This window comes from Pyxicephalus adspersus, chromosome Z (genome assembly GCF_032062135.1).
Source record: "Pyxicephalus adspersus chromosome Z, UCB_Pads_2.0, whole genome shotgun sequence".
NCBI lineage: Eukaryota > Metazoa > Chordata > Amphibia > Anura > Pyxicephalidae > Pyxicephalus > Pyxicephalus adspersus.
Window position 1 is genome coordinate 21,452,313 of NC_092871.1, and position 16,317 is coordinate 21,468,629.

The window sequence follows — 16,317 nt, forward strand, 5'->3', positions numbered from 1 at the left end:
TTTTTTATTATTAATGTCTTCATATACCTAAACTACAAACAGGGAAAGTCATACACACACCAATAAATCTAGCAGCAAAATGATCTGTCTAAAAGAAAAAAAAATTGTGGTGCAAACAGATACGCTCACCGCAGGCAAAAATGATCAAAAACAAATTTGCTTATTTGTTCTTCTTAAACCCTAGGCAGTGGACGAAGTCTCTGGCTATCAAGAACATTTTGGCCATTAAACACTACAGAAAGCCTTGTATTTTAAGAAATCCTATCTGGTAGGCTTGTAGGGAGATAAGCCTAGATATCTCATGTGTAAATATGGCTCAAACTATGTACAATTACAAACAAGGTTTCTATTATACATATCAGCATTGGTAACTTTATATGAACTGAACTGACTGGGTGTTTTAACTCATAGGACTTGGCATGCCTATTCACATCTGCACTGCTCTGGCAATGAACAGTGAATGTCTGGTGTAAACCAATGACCGGGTAACTTCACATCCCGTGCTTTGTCATACCTACCTCTTCAGACGCCGGCCTCTTGTTTAGGACCAGAGACTTTCCCAACTCCACACAGTCTGCAATCCTCTTATTTCTTGCCTCAATTTCACTCTTTAATCCTTGATGATAACTCATAAGTACCTCCACTGAAGACACATCCCTGAGAGAGAAAAATTCACATTCAAGCTCATGTGAGAAATAAAAAACAAACTTCTGGTGCTTATTCCCTAAGGAGTATAATAAAACTGCTGTGGTGATATGACCCCTTCTCCTACAAGAGCTGTTGCACCTAAACAGTACTTGCCTTCTTCATTTGAATCGATAGCTTGAATATTTTTATATTGTAATAAAAAAGTACAAATTCTGAACTGTGCATAGGCATATCTTTTACATTTTTTTTAAACTTAGAGTGGGACACTGTCTTCAAAGGGGTTGTAATGTGTGCAAAACAATAATCAAATTATGAAAACTGATGCTGTTGCATAAATGGGGAGTAGAAATCTTCCAACGGGGAAACAGATATGCCCTCACATAAAAGACATATGCTGTTCCTGTTGGATCACTGCTCCATAAGATTGGGCTTATTTATTACCAAAAGGAAACCTTAAACCTGGGACAAAAATGAAAGCTGCCATTGCACATTTTCTATTTTAAATACTAAGCTGGCAGTCATGCTGACCATCTTGCTTCTGTATTTTGAGTAGCAACCCCAAATACCTGTACAGATAAGGACTTCTTCAATCTTCTAGAATCACATATTTGTCCTGGGTCAGTAGTTCATAGTACTGAAGCTAGGGTATTCATATAAGATGAATAACAAGCTTGCAGCCACCAAAGTTTCTGGGTCAATGAAATAGAGTCAGTTAGACAGATTGTATTTTTTGAAGTTATAGTTGGCCTGCAAATTTTTTTCTGTACAGGTTTCTTATAAAGTAAACTCCAGCCAAAACCTTTCCTAGTTTTGGTTACAGGGAAGGTTTATATATGAAAGGGGTTTGTTGTCTGTTGGACCACTGGACCACCCTACATAGGCTACCCCAATGAATGCTTTGACAAGTATACAGTCTTTGTTTCAGGACAGTTTAGGTCAGTCATCATTTCACAGCCTCTAACCTGGGTTTCTCTTCGGTTCCAATCTGACATATAATACTGTCCATCCATGACATTAAGTCCTTCACAAGACCCAGAAATTTCATGCGGTCACTGGTAGTGGTGATCTGCAGTCTGCATTCCTCACATGTGGTCAGCAACTCCTTCCATGAACGCATCACTTCCTGCTCACTGGTTACGATGGCGGCTGCATTTTCACCAGCATAGACTGTGCGTAGCTGGGCAGCATTCTCCTGCAGCTGTCGTACCTGGACATCAAAGAATAGGCACAGGGCAAAGCTGAAGGTTGTCCAGAAACAGACTGAAACTATTACAGGACAGTAAATAAAATATTTTTGGATTCTATAAACATGAAAGATCAGCTAGCCAGGGGCTATTGTAAAGTTATATAAGAAATGACCCACTTGCCATAAGACTTTCCTGCTACAAATCCTAACATGGGCATTTCTAGACATTTTCCCTTTATAACTGTAGGGTTTTCATTTTTAACTGGAATTTTCTTTTTGCTAAAAGTTGTCATTGCATTTTGCTTTAATGGAAGATACGAGTCTTTCTAAACTAAACATTACCAAGCAAAAATATTTTGGGCGCAGTATTCATTTGAGCAGACCAATCTTAAGATTGTATGCATTTATGTAAATAGAGAATGGTAAGGAAATTAGGTAGAGAAAAGCTTACCTGAGTGACAAGGACCTGAATGTCATGTTCAAAAGAGCTGAGGATTCGCTGCAGTGAGCCAGCTGAGAGGCGAGCCTCCTGTGCTTTCACCTCTGGGATCCTCTGCTTTTTCTCTTCCACCTGTGACAGGACTTCTTTGCAGTCATTAAAAAACTTATGTAATTCATGTGAAGCAGACAGCATCTGCGCTCTTGTCTCCATTAGCTCCAGCAAGTCTGCCCATGCCTCATTCAGACCATCTTTCCATTCTGCTATGGTAGCTGCATCCGAGTGGCCATAGTCAATGAGTTCATCCACCATCTGATTCACAGCAGAGATGCGTTCATGTCCTATACTGCTCGTCTCACTAACAAACTCTGTGAATTTCTCCTGAAGAAGCTAAAAGAGAGGGACAGAAGTTACATGTGTGAGGGATGTAGAATGAAATAATCAAAACTGTAGACCATTGTGAGTATTCTAAAAGACAGGAAAATTATCCAGATGGGGATAACTCGCCAATGATATTTTTAAGCACTAAAGGGTAAATTTTAGTTTGTAAGCTAAGAACTATTTGGGGGGAAATAGTGTTAGACAACAAACACATCATGTTCAGTTCAGCCTAAATGAAATCCAAATGTTGCAGCACAAAGTTAACACTTCTTTATAGCACATGGTAAATATTTACATTTAACTAGACTTGTTCTTAAAAGGTTCTTGAAAACTTTCCAAGACACTTCAGTTTTACTGATAACGTGTACATGGTTTGTCGCTTCAAAGACACTTGGTGGGCATAAGAAATGTGCCCCTTTCTGATGCTCAGATTTTTGATCTTTAAGATAGTTCTCAGTCCATTTGCAGGGATCATAAGCACCTAAATGGGAAACAATTGTGATTTTTGGTCAGTTTTATAGCTTACTATCAGGATAAGGAATCATTCCTTAGAGTCATTCATCTGACACACACACGGCTATGTTGTGTGTATCCTGAGATCCTGCTATTCAGGTTTGTACAGCACATCAGTAAACCACCTACCTGGCTCAATATTTTATATTTTCAAAATGAAGTAAGTATTTTCAAAGTAAAGTAACTTTTAACAAATAAAATGGATAGCTTTATATGGTACAACTGGAGGTTTTTTTTTACCTCTTCCTCCCTTTGCCACATTTGCATTCACTGAATTCACTGGCAACATGCAGATTAAATAAATGATAATTTATGGATGCTAGCAATAAATTAGCAAGGTACAAGGTTACCGAACAATTCTTTTTAAAATTTTTAATGACAAAAAGGTACACTTTGTTAGAAACTGCATCCTGTGTTCGTTAGGCAAAGTTCATAATACAGCAATCTTGACAAATATGGCATGAACACAAAAAAGCATTTGAACACCACTTACTGTCACATGTTCGAAATCCTGGCCCAACTCTGGAGACCCGGCTACCACCTCCTTCTCTGCAATCCACTGCTCCAACTCATCTACTTCCCGGCTCAGCTGAAAAAGCCAATATTGCTGTTCCAGACGTCCCTTTCGCTCCTCCACCAGGTCCTTCAGAGACACGTAGAGCCGATCAATCTGAGACTGACGCTTACTTATCTGCTCACTATGCAAGGACAGTAGTCAGCGCATTAGTCAGGAACATTGTGCAGAAAACACTTGCATCATACTCTAAGCATCATGGAATTCTCCAGCTACATTGTCTAGTAAATACAACAGCTACCAGGGCGTCTAGTTCCAGCCATTATGTGTAATTCAAAAGAATTAAAGAAATAAAAACAGCTTACCAGTCCTTTATTTCTACCTGATGATTCTGCCAGTAATTCACTTTTAGTAATTCTGTATTGCCCATAAGAGAGATAAGGTGTTTTGTATTCCACAGAAAAAGCTCTTGTCCTTTTAAAGGCAACCTAAAGGTTATCATTTGCACTGCTCTCAGTGGGCAGATGTATAAATAGAGGACACGCTTTTTATTTGTCATGTGCACTGGAGTGGGGGTCCCCACTTGGCCTAATACATTGCAGTAAATCCTTAGTGGACTTGATGTGTGTATTGGCCATTTTAAGTAGTGGGTACCTCATTAGATACATGTATATAGTTCTTTTAGTGCAGTTGCAATTATTTTTATTCTTTGGTTTATGGATTCACTTTAATAGATTGTGTAAATAAAGATGAATATATTCATACTATTTTTATGGTACTGAGTGTTCTCAAGGTGCCTTAAAAATCCCACACGGTCATTCCTCTCTCTCAGCGCCATTCATTTTGAATGACATTCTAATTCCAGGGAACACACCTACTCACCAAGACATTTAGGAAGGTCACAGACTCACCTGTCGGGGTGCCCCAAGTCTAGGAGGTTACGGCACTGCCGAGACAGCTGAGCAATTGTTTCCTCGTAGTTCTCAATGGTCTGTTCCACCATGAGGTGCTTTTTCAGGAGCTGCAAAGTGCTCTGCTCATCCTGCAACAGAAAAAGTGATGACAAGTAAAGAAAAACCTGAACTGGGTAGCCATAAACCACACTGGCTAAAATGAAGTTCCCTGGTATTCTTCTGCATACTACAGGCCAAAACCTAATTAGGTTTTCAGTTTACACTAATAGTCAAACATGTTTAACATATTACTATTCTTCCTTTTGTAATTATTTTAAGTTGCTTTGTGGGATTTGCAATACAGTGAATAACAAAAATGTTCACAAAAATGGTTACTTCTAAGAAGAAACCCCAATATGACCCACTTTTTGACTGTTACTTTCCATAAATCGATCCATATGAGACAATATGAAAATATACAAAGCACTACATGCAGTTGTCTAAGAGATGGCTTTTTTAATGGATTTATACTGGTATAAAATATAAATATAATAGTATCCTACCTTTCCCTTTTCGTCATTCATCATGAGAAGTTCCTGTTCACTTAGCCATGTCTCCACTTCACCCACATCAAAGTAATATTGCTGCACCTGGTAGTTGATGTCTAACAGCTGCTGCCGCCTTTCAGTTTCTTCCCGTAGAACTTCCCACATCTCCCGCAGACTATCATACCCTATCCGGACCCCCTCTGCCTCCGGACTGCGGATACTAGCAATGGCAGATGCCCTTTCCAAGATGTCATCCACTCGTGGTGTATGTACCTGGACCTCTCTCCGCAGGTTCTTAACAAGGGAGACACAAGACCACCCATTAGAACAATGTCAAGTTTCATCTGCTGGTATTTCAAAGCTATGGTAAATAATTTTTTGGCAGGATGGACATCAGTAGAAACATCTGCCTTTATATAAAGATATCCTCATCTGGTTCTGGCCCTTCAATTGGTTGATTTTGCTCTGGGTCTCCTGCTGCCATAGAAAAGAAATAAGTCTTGAGGCAAAGAGGACAGCTCTATGTTTCCTTACATGGAACCTGCATTATTTGCCGTCATTTTAATTAAAGTAAAATTCTGAAAATTCCCGTGACCTTCTGTACCAAAGACAGAAAGGGTGAATTTTCTCAGGGAAGACAAACAAAGCAATGCTGCGGGTGACCTGAAGGCTTAAAGGTAACCATTCTGACCAAGCTGAAGAATGTTGGATGGAGGATGTCTGCTTAAAGCTGTGTACAGATCTCTAATTTCTGTTGCTTGAAACAATCTTTCATGATCATTTCCAGTGACAGTAGAATAAACAAGCAGTGTACACACTTTGCTGTTCTATTTTTTGAAAGGGAAGGACAAGCAGGAGGCACCCTGCTGCATCCTCCTTTATAGGAAATTACAGCAATTATCCCAATTTGGATATTTAGTGATTCACTGTGGCTAAATTATGTCACTGATGTACAACTGCTAGTTTTTAACCTGAGATGCATGATTTTGTTTTCATCCATCAGTGGCCACTTGTGATAGTCTTGTATAAGAAAATAATAGAAATGGATCATTAAAGATGGAATGGCAAAGGAGTAAAAAATATTTACAGGTAAACCGTAAAACAGTTACACATAAAACACACACGGGCCACTTTATTAGGTGAACCTTTTTGTCAATACAAATATCTAATCAGCCAATTACATGGCAGCAACTAAATGCATTTAGGCATGTGGACATTTTCAAGATTGACCTACCTAAAGTTCAAACCAAGCATCCGAATGGAGAAGAAGGCGACTTAAGTGTCTTTTAATATGTGGTATGGTTTTTGGTGCCAGGAGGGCTTGTCTGAGTATTTCAGAAATTGGTAACCGGTTGGGATTTTCATGCACCACCATTTCTGGGGTTTACAGAGAATGATTTAAAACATATCCAACAAGGAGCAGTTCTCTGGACAAAAAATGTCAGTGGAGAATGACCAGACTGGTTTGAGCCATTAGTGATATAACAGTAACTTTAATAACTACTTGTTACAACCGAGAAATGCAGAAGATCATCTCTGAATATACAACACAGCCACCCCTGAAGCCGATGGGTTACAGCAGCAGGAGGCCACACCAGGCACCCCACCTGTCAGCTAAGAACCGGCAATTGAGGCTAAAATTTGCACAGTCTCACCAAAACTGGACAAGGGAAGATTGTAAATACATTGTCTGGTCTGATGAGTTTCAAATATTGCCGCAACAACTGGATGGTAGGGTCACAATTTGGCATCAACAACATGAATTCATGCATCTTTCCTGCCGTGTACCAAAGGTTCAGACTGGTGGTGGTGTAAGGATATATTTTTGGCACATTTTGAGCCCCATCGTTCAAAGTGACAAATACCAATATTTAAATGCCACAGCCTACGTTACTATAGTTTCTGACCATGCCGAAAAGCTCAAACCATCTCAAACCAGTTTCCTGAACATGATACAGATAGAACAGGACTTCTAACTTGTTGGTTTTGGCACTTTTTCACCCTAACTTATTCAGAATTATGCAAAAGAAATGGAACAGCAAAGGAAAGAAAATGTAAAATTATTTTCTTTAGGACACCTTTCTCAGCTTTTTGCTAGTGGCTGCCAGTTAAAGAAATGAGATTTGACAAGATTGGATTATAGCCTGCATAAACTGTTCTTAGACTTTACTCCTGTTTTGTAGGTGAATACAGCCGAATACATTTTGATCTCTTGCCAAGAGTTACTGCATTTAAAAACTGTACAGAAAACGGGTATACAGAAGGTGTAAAACTGTGGAAGAGTCTTACGTTAACCTGCAAATCACAATAAAACAAATACCATTTTGGCATTTAATTCTGGCATGCAGTCACCTGGTTCTTCTTGATGAGTTGCTGCACAGTTTGCAAGTTGCTTCCATGGTCCTTAGATGTAGCAAGAGGCAGCCTTTCCTGTACCCAGGTCTGCCAGAAGCAAAAACAGACAAATTAAAAGTAACAGAACATAGGTGACGCTATAACACACTGACTGATCAATGCTGCCACAATATCACCAATAAAAGCAGAAAGCTTAACCAACAAACCTACTTTTTAAAATGGTATCATGCAGCAGAATCTAGTGGTTCCCTTTAGGCAACATTGGTATATGTATATCCTCAAAAATAAGAAACACTTATACATTAAACCCTCCAATAAATAGACATAGTGCTGCTGACCTCAGCACTTACCTGATTCAATGTGTTGCATGTTTTTAAATCCCTTGCCTTGAATTTTCTGGGTACAGCCTTGCTGTAGCCACCAAAGTGTGCATGCTCACGGCTTGGGAATACAGGGCAGTGTTGTACCCAGAATTTGTTTTTAAGCCGGGTGGGAAGAAAACATAGGTGGGCGGCAGCCCCTGTATTGTGACTCAACTCTTTAGTAACCACCCCAAAACAGCCGGGTGGTTACTGAAAAGTGCCGGTAAAAGCTTGTTCTGGCATGGTTTCTGAATGTGTGTAGATGCCTGGAAGTTCAGAGAAGTCCTGACAAAAAGGAGAGACACTATACCAAAGTACAAAACCTAAAATATATTTCTAAAAAGAAATAGGCTTTCTTCAATATCTTATTTATTTATGTGAAATGTTTTGTACTGCTTTAATAAATAGAAACAAATAATGGCTCTCAAGTTGCCAAATTGATTTTACCTAAATAAAATCATTTAGCTTACAATGCACCGTTATAATCTTCCTACAAAAGTAATGCTTATGAAGGTATTATTAACCAGCAATATAGCTTTGATTAAGTAGTCCAAGGGCACAATTCATTGGTTTGTTAAAAAGTAGCTTGATACACAGACTCGTGTGTCCATGATAATCTTAAGAGGCTCACGTACAAAGAACCGCTTTGGGCCATTTAAACAGGGTGTCTAATCAAAAGTTATTTTAATTGGAGGACCCATCAAAGTCTCCTATTAAATATGCTGAATATTTTTTCAACTAATTATAAGTATTACCAATGGGAAAAGAGATTCTTTTCCCATTGGTAGCTCACACATAATGACATAATGCTTACTAGGTAATGGAAATGTTATGCATATTCTGCCAACATATATTTTTTTATATCAAAGGGTTTCTTATAAAGAAAATACATTTTGTCTTATTTTTCCTAATGAATGCCTGTATAGGAGATATTTTTTTTTTTACTATTCAAAACAGCTACAGCTACTGTTCTTTTGCCATGAGGACTAATCTTGCTTGCTGCTGGGGGCCAAAAGATTTTATTAAGCACTTTCATAGATAAAGCCCCAAGAACTCACAATTTCATCTTCCAGGTCCCGGGTGACTTGATGGACCTCTTTAGAAGCCAGAAGAATACGTCTTCTTTCTTTCAGGGGTTCGATTAGCCGCACTATTCTGGTTCCGACTTCATTCTGCTTTTCATCCACAGCCTCCTGGCTGGCTACATCCAATGGCAGAGATGCAATCTGTGCCTGCAGCTCGCCCACCTCCTTGTACCATTCCTCCATCTGAGACTCCATATTCTGCAGAGAGGGTACAAAGTGTGAGCCAAGAATCGTGGAAACATTTCTAGGTCAGAGACACACGTACATCATTGCACACAACTTGTCTGGTTTATAGAAAATACCTACTGTCTACTTATTTCAGCTAGATGCTTTTATTCAAATGAATCATATACCTCCTATGTGCTTGAGCATACAGCAAAAACAAAAAAAAAAATTCTGGTTGTAAATAGAACCCAGCAGAATGCCATTTTATGGATTCTAACAGAGGCAGATCAGACAAAGCTGTCCAATCTGTGAGTGGCTGACTTTCAAAGTGAACAAGTATCAATTTGGATATCAAACAACTAAAATAGAAAATTTAGGAGTGTCACATGGGCATACCTACACAGCTCCCGTATAATCACTGCCACTGTCCTATAAACAATAAATGCCCTGATTCGGGCATTCATATGTATCCCAATATGGTTATCATATTGCAAACCTTATCCAAAACTGGCAAGGAGAAATACTGGTAATTAAAACCATGTAGCAGATAAACTTTAGATCCCAAAGATTTGCTGCTTTGCCCCAAATATGGGTGGTTTGGTGCAGGAATAGACAACCAACCTCCTTTAAATATTACAACTAGAAAACATAATATATTTTATGCATAACATTGACTATCCAGCTGATAAGGTATTACAAATCCTAGTACACTTTGGCAAAAATTGGTATGCATATCATAATAATCCATTAATAGACTGGTTTTATATCAAATGTAAGCTTATAAGGAAATCCAACTTTACAATAAATTAATCCCTGATTCTGAGGTGACTTTCTTACATGTCCAGGCTCTTGTTTCCAACAGTATTCTAAAAACTCCACGCCACATTGAGGGGTTGGTTCAGAAAAACTGGACTCTCTGAAATCTCAGATTTCTTCAGCGAAGGATAGTTAATGACAACACTTTTTGTTTTGTTTTTTATTAAAGTTAGAACTTTATTGTCAAAGTTTTCTTTACTTTAAGCCTTTGAGCATATTGGGCTTCTTCCTATATACACCCAACTGTAAGACACAGCTGCCCTGAACCGTTATATATTCCCTTACTCTGGGTGCACACAGACCTCACCTTTTCCTGTCTATCACAGGTCATTGAGTACACCTACGTAGAGAACTACAATCTGTAAGTAGATAGATATTTACTACATCCCACCAGACATGGGTAAAATAGACAGTTCTATTCTATTTCTGTTTAGGTTAATATAAGGGCATTTTTATTTCATATTTATTGTGTCACGTAAAATATATATATTGCAGATCTGAAATAGTGCATTTTCTTTTATTTCATATTTACCAACTGTTACAGCAAGGGGCAAGCTCTTTACGACAAAAAAAAGCACACAGAGGTGACAGAATATTAGAAAGTCAGCTAACAGCAATTAAAAAGGCAGCACTGGACTATTATATTGAAAAGGCAAGAATGCCATAAAAATGACATTGATGAACCTGCAATAAATGATTATTTCTTAAAAAAAGATTTATTATAAATATAAAATGTAAGTCAAACAATAGCTTTGTATTGAAAGTAGGATAGGAAAGCAAGAATAGTGAAGAAAACATTACAAAATAGAAATATCCTACTACATTGGGCAAATCCATGGACGTGAGCAGCTGCCTTGATAAGAAGTACAGTCAAGTACACGGAACAGCATGAAGTCTGAACTTTTAGTTCTTAAATGACCCCGATCAAACACAAAAACCAAGAAGTGCACGGTCTTGCAGAAGGAGAAGCCCAGAAACCAGAAAAGTAGGACAAGAAAAGGATGGAAATGGAAGATGACAGTTATAAAAACAAATACACTACTGTACCAGGGACCAGGCAATGGGCTGATCAACAAACTGCACTGTGATGTTGGGATGAACACTGCGTCATGCTGCTGTAAAGGGAGAATGAGTTGTTTGTGAATGACAATGTAGAAAGGTAAATTCCTAAAAGCAAAACAAATCGCCAGGACCAACATACAAGGTGACCTATGAACCTGGAGCAATGAAACTATTTAAAGCAACTCTGCCACCCTGAACATGGAACAAGAAGATAAGAAAGTGCCAATTTGACTTGCCACCCACTGGACAAGCCAATAAAAGGCTTTTTTTTCCTTTTAATTCTGTGTTTTTTATTTTTTTACAAGGTGATAGGGTCACTTTAAACAAAACAAGACAGACATCAAAATACACAGTGAAAGCGCCGATATCTTTACAATTAATTGGTCTGATTTTTTTATATGCTAAAGTTGTACACCCAATGTGGTGAGCAATCAATCTTTCTGGTTGAGCTCCTTTACCACCTCTCCATATTCAGCCCCCACGCAGGAATCTGCATCATCTCTTCAGTCTCATCAGTCCAGTAAGAGGACTTGAAAACCCATGGCTGAACAAATCATTAGCAGGTACAAAAGTAAACCTAAATTCATTTCACAAGAATATTTATTGATTGTCTGATTTAAACCATTTTTTCTTTTGGTCCAGTTTTCATATTCAGCCCTAGTATGCATTTTGTGAATTAAACCAGTATTCAAGATTGGGAAATGTACAATGGAAAAAATAATTATTTACAGATGTGGAACTAAATATGAACACATATAAGTATCTATATGTGTAACCAGCTTACAATACTACATGTGATGCAAACAACACCTAGACATGCATCAGACATTGGCTGCAGTAGACAAATGATTTCACCTTCAAGGCCTAGGTAGTAAAGGAGACGAGGCAGCAGCTGCACGGATAATGCTGACTTTTCATTCCGCACATTCTTGTTTAAATACTTTAGATCACTGACTGTACCCAATTATACAGATAAGGACTTAAGTGTCTTAATTTTGATTTTCTGGATACATTACTGATACTTGAAATCAGGTCTGCAACTAGAAGTATTGAAACCAGCCAGGCAGCTAGTATACTCAGAGCAGCAACACTGAATGCATTCTAGGAAAGGTTTACTTTAAAGTGCACCTGTGTCAGGGAAAAGAATATTAGGCAAAAAAAAAATGTCCCAAAAAGTGAAGCCCTAGGTGAATTGTTTACATGCTCTTTCAAGCTGATCAAAGCCAACATGTGTGTGCTGGGAAGCCCCATACTGAACCCAGACATATAATTCCTGAAATCTGAGGTTTTGATTAAACTATAGGCTTAGGGGTACAAGACTCCCAGGAGTATTGGTTGCAGAACTATACCAGAGAGATTTTTCCAGGAGCTGCATTATTCACTTTAGAAATATAGGTTTTCTACTTTAGTAAACTTTAGTTTGGCAACAGGGTTTCTATCTTTCCTTCGTTTTTCACAAGAATCATGTTTTATTTCTAAAATAACTGGTTAGAGTGCATCAATAGATGTACCACCTATATTATGACTTTAACAGCTAATTAGAAACAAAAATACTGTATCAACATTGGTTCTTTTTTGCCACTGGCATTACCAAACCGCACATGAAGGTGATTACTGTTAAAGAATCCTTTTTTTTGTAACTGAATGTACTCAAGATTGATCTCGGTAGACAATCCCTTTTGCGGACGTTTAGAACAACTGAAATCCTGTGCTCTGCCCATCCAGGGGACTGCAGCAGGTTTGCATTATTTGGCTCAGCAGCGATTTTTCACCTTTTCTTTGCTAACTTGCAGCTCAATCCCATATTACCTACTTTCAATTAAGTAGCGCAGCCAGAAAAACTTGATTTTACATTTAGAGCTTGGACATTGCATATGTAAATGCATATTAGAAGCTGCATCTGGAGTTCATTTTAATGTTGCCATTCATTTTGAATAAAGCACAAAATTTCATGTAAACAATTTCTAACATCAAGGATCTCCACAGAACTCTAAAATATTCCTGATCTTATGTCACAGTCCTCTATTAATGCCTCTAAAGAAGCTTTTAAAACTAAAAAGTACTTTTAAAGTCCTAGATACAATGACATCAACTCCCCTTTAAAGAATGGCTGACATTATTTTATATATTGGCAGCAGATCATTTAATAGTAAAAGAATAATTACAGCCAATGGGCAAGAAGGAACAAAACTGCAATGTAGGATTGTTATATGTGAAACGGAGAGAAAAAAGCAATAAAGAGTTTACAAACAGCCTCTGTGCATAGGTATTGTTAGATGAGATGACAAAATGAACGGCATGGGTCATTTCAAGTTTTATCAATAAAACATACAAGAAAAAGAAAAAAAGAGGCACTTAAAATGTACAGTATGAGATCTACTGCATATATTCCACTGTACTAAAAAAAACCTAATGCCTGACTTAAGTCAAAATGTTCACTTGCGTGAGGAAAGGTTTGGACCTGCGTTTCCACTTTATTCTACTTTGTGCCCCAGATTTGAAGATTTCCGTTCAATTTCTATGTGCTGGGTGTTCGTACAAGAAGTCAGGAAAATCCTCCCTACTTTCTGTCTATTTGTTGACCTTGTCAGGTTAATTTGTAAAGAGTGATTTCAAGATCTACATCTGAGGCCATGTAAAAAAACTATATGGTTGTCAGACCGAAGAGAGGACTTACCTCAAGCTTTTTGATATGTGAATTGACTGTGGAAAGGTCTGGTAAATGTTCCAACGGTTGAAGTTGCTCTTCTAGTTTAAAGAGTCTCTTTCCCAGGTCTGAATAATTTTGTACCACCAGGTCAGCTTTACTGGTTTGGAAGAGCTGCTGTGCTTTGGCCTGAGTAGTTGACTCAAGCTCCACCCAACACTGACGTATTTCCTCAATCTTCTTCTTCACCACCCCGGCCAACTCCGGTTTCTCCTGGATCAACTGCTGACCCTCCTAGAGAAGACAGAAATATAATCTCAAATAACCAAATTCACAATTACTTCTTTTATCAAGGACAAGGTATTAGTTCTAAACCAGGTATAAAGTTCTAGAACCAGGTCTAGGTAATTCTTGTCAACCTTGAGAAATAAAGAATCAAATCAAGTAGCAGCTACTGAACGGCCTCCAACATAAAATGTTAACTACAAAATGGCTTTGTTAATTTTCATAATTAAGTGTCAACTAAAATATTTACTAAATTATATTAGGGAGCAAAAAACATTTTGAAGCATGTAATTGCAAAATTATGCGGGAAATATATGATTTAGGATCTATAGACCGGTTTATTACAACATTCAGGTAAAATATAGTGACAGATGAAAGGTCTGTGACTGTAAAGATACGTATACTGAAAGACAGCCCTTTACAACTTTAAACTTACCTCCGGACAGAAATAAGATTGACTTGAGACTGGTTGCTGTCGATCACAAAAAAAGAGGAATCCCCAGTCACTTGTGGAAACAATGTACTGCAGTGGCACCCTGGCTTTGCAGATTCGGCAATCCAGGTATGTCTGCCTCTACAGGCAGGGGCATTGACAGTGAACAAGAAAGATGCATTTTCCCCTCGATCTAACTGAAAGGGCATCACAGAGTTCCCTCTATTTCCTCCTTCCACAATACATTTTGACCTTTGCAGTGAATAATAAGAATTTGTGACCAAAACATAGTCATGGACACTACTGCAAAGACTGGAGCAATCTTTTCAATGCTGGCATATGTATAGTGTCCTAAACATCAAAGACCTAACTATTGATTGTTGTCTGAAGAAAAAGCAGTCAACCTTTTCAGGGATCAACTGCTATAGTTACTATAACCACAACTCATAGTACATTAAAATTGTGGTCAGACAAATGAATGCTACATTACTGACCAGTGAGAAGAATGGCAGCCAAAAGATCATTGGTGTCAGTTAAACTGAACTAGGAGGCACAAACTACTAAAATTTTTGTATCTGCAAGATTTAGAAGGCAGAGTTGTGAATTGTGAATCAATTCTGTGGTTAAGGAGATGGTTATGTCTTCAGCATCAGAAGATTGGTTCTGTTACTTTTGGTGCAAACATTTTTTTGCATTACTGTTTAGGGGACAGGATAAGGTAAGATAGGAGTTATTTAAGCATTAAGCTTTGGGTTAAAGCAAACCTGCGTTTTGTTGCCTCCTCAGCAGACGTGTTTTTCTTTTTGTTTCTCTGTTCCACTCAATTCAACTGCCAGCAACAAGAAAAAGAAGCCTTGTGTGAGATCCAAGTGTCTCTCCTTAGAGATTGCATTGAGCTGAGTACTCACTTTAATCCCCCAAATGACACCACTGAGACAATCACCAAACAATGGAGCTGTCCCATGAAATAAAGGGGACGGGGTCACAAGCTATCTATACCTGTAGGTACCAGGATGAACAGAGCAGAATGGGAGCTAAAGAAAAGTGTGTGTTTTTGGGAAGAAGGGAATTAAGTGAACCTGCTTGTCCTGCATGGGCAAAACAAAGTTTTACGCTATGTTGGTAATGGGGTCAGACATTGGGGAGTTAAAGCAAACTTTGGCTATATCTTAGTATTTTTTGTCATGCATGAAGAAAAGGGGAATGCTTTGTCTCAGTATTTTTTATCATAAAAGTAAAATGAGGAGAATGCTACGTGTTAATGGTAAATATAGAAAGAGAGAACACTTGGTCTTGGTCTTCTCAGTATGGAAAGAAGATGTAATGCATCAGCAAGAGAAATAGAAAGCTACTATCAGGTTAGTCAGCTCTTTTGCCCTCTCTAGGTTAGCAGTGTGACAGGTTGTGTCAGTCCAGCAACTCATACCGTCTCCATGCAGCGTGTGAGTCGCTGACAGATTCTCATTCTGCCCAGCACAGGGATTTGAATCCCTTATTTCCCTCCATTCTGCTCATATTTGATCTTGTTATTTTTTCTTCAGAGAAAGAGGGTGAAATAATCGGATTTAATGCAAATTGGTGTCTGGCTGCAGAAGCGGAGATAAGCAGCTCCATGAAATGCCTGGAAGCCTGTAATATGTCACACGCATGAGACACATCTGAATTCATGATATCTGGGTCATGCCGCTAGTTTCTTACAGTGCGACAGTAATTACAGATATTTGTAAAAACGTGGTGTTAACCAGTTCATTGATCAGGACATCTTGGGAAATGTGTGACCAGTCATGTCCACGTGATTGACCTGGCCTTGTCCAACAGTTACAACAACTTCAGGAATTGGGTGGGAGATATATGTTTTTTTTTTCTTTAAATACATGACAAAACAGGTTTATTGTTGGTACATCCAAAATTATGCACATGGGGCTAAATGTAAGCATCCAAAAATATTTTTGACTTTATGGAAAGTCAATATGTCAATATGTGGA

At 38.3% G+C, this 16,317-nt stretch overlaps 1 protein-coding gene across 4 annotated transcripts in view; it reads right to left on the reverse strand.

The window, feature by feature from the left end:
• Nucleotides 1–16,317, reverse strand: part of SPTBN4 (spectrin beta, non-erythrocytic 4) — a 79,541-nt gene that overhangs the window by 13,750 nt on the left and 49,474 nt on the right. For all 4 annotated transcript variants that reach the window (XM_072431439.1, XM_072431435.1, XM_072431438.1 and 1 more), the window contains 9 exons: nt 13,645–13,908; nt 8,898–9,122; nt 7,475–7,564; nt 5,138–5,416; nt 4,593–4,723; nt 3,661–3,865; nt 2,286–2,663; nt 1,611–1,855; nt 519–657 (listed from right to left, as the gene is read on the reverse strand). In XM_072431439.1, coding sequence (XP_072287540.1) covers nt 519–657; nt 1,611–1,855; nt 2,286–2,663; nt 3,661–3,865; nt 4,593–4,723; nt 5,138–5,416; nt 7,475–7,564; nt 8,898–9,122; nt 13,645–13,908 — 1,956 coding nt within the window. The remainder of the gene's footprint in view (nt 1–518; nt 658–1,610; nt 1,856–2,285; nt 2,664–3,660; nt 3,866–4,592; nt 4,724–5,137; nt 5,417–7,474; nt 7,565–8,897; nt 9,123–13,644; nt 13,909–16,317) is intronic.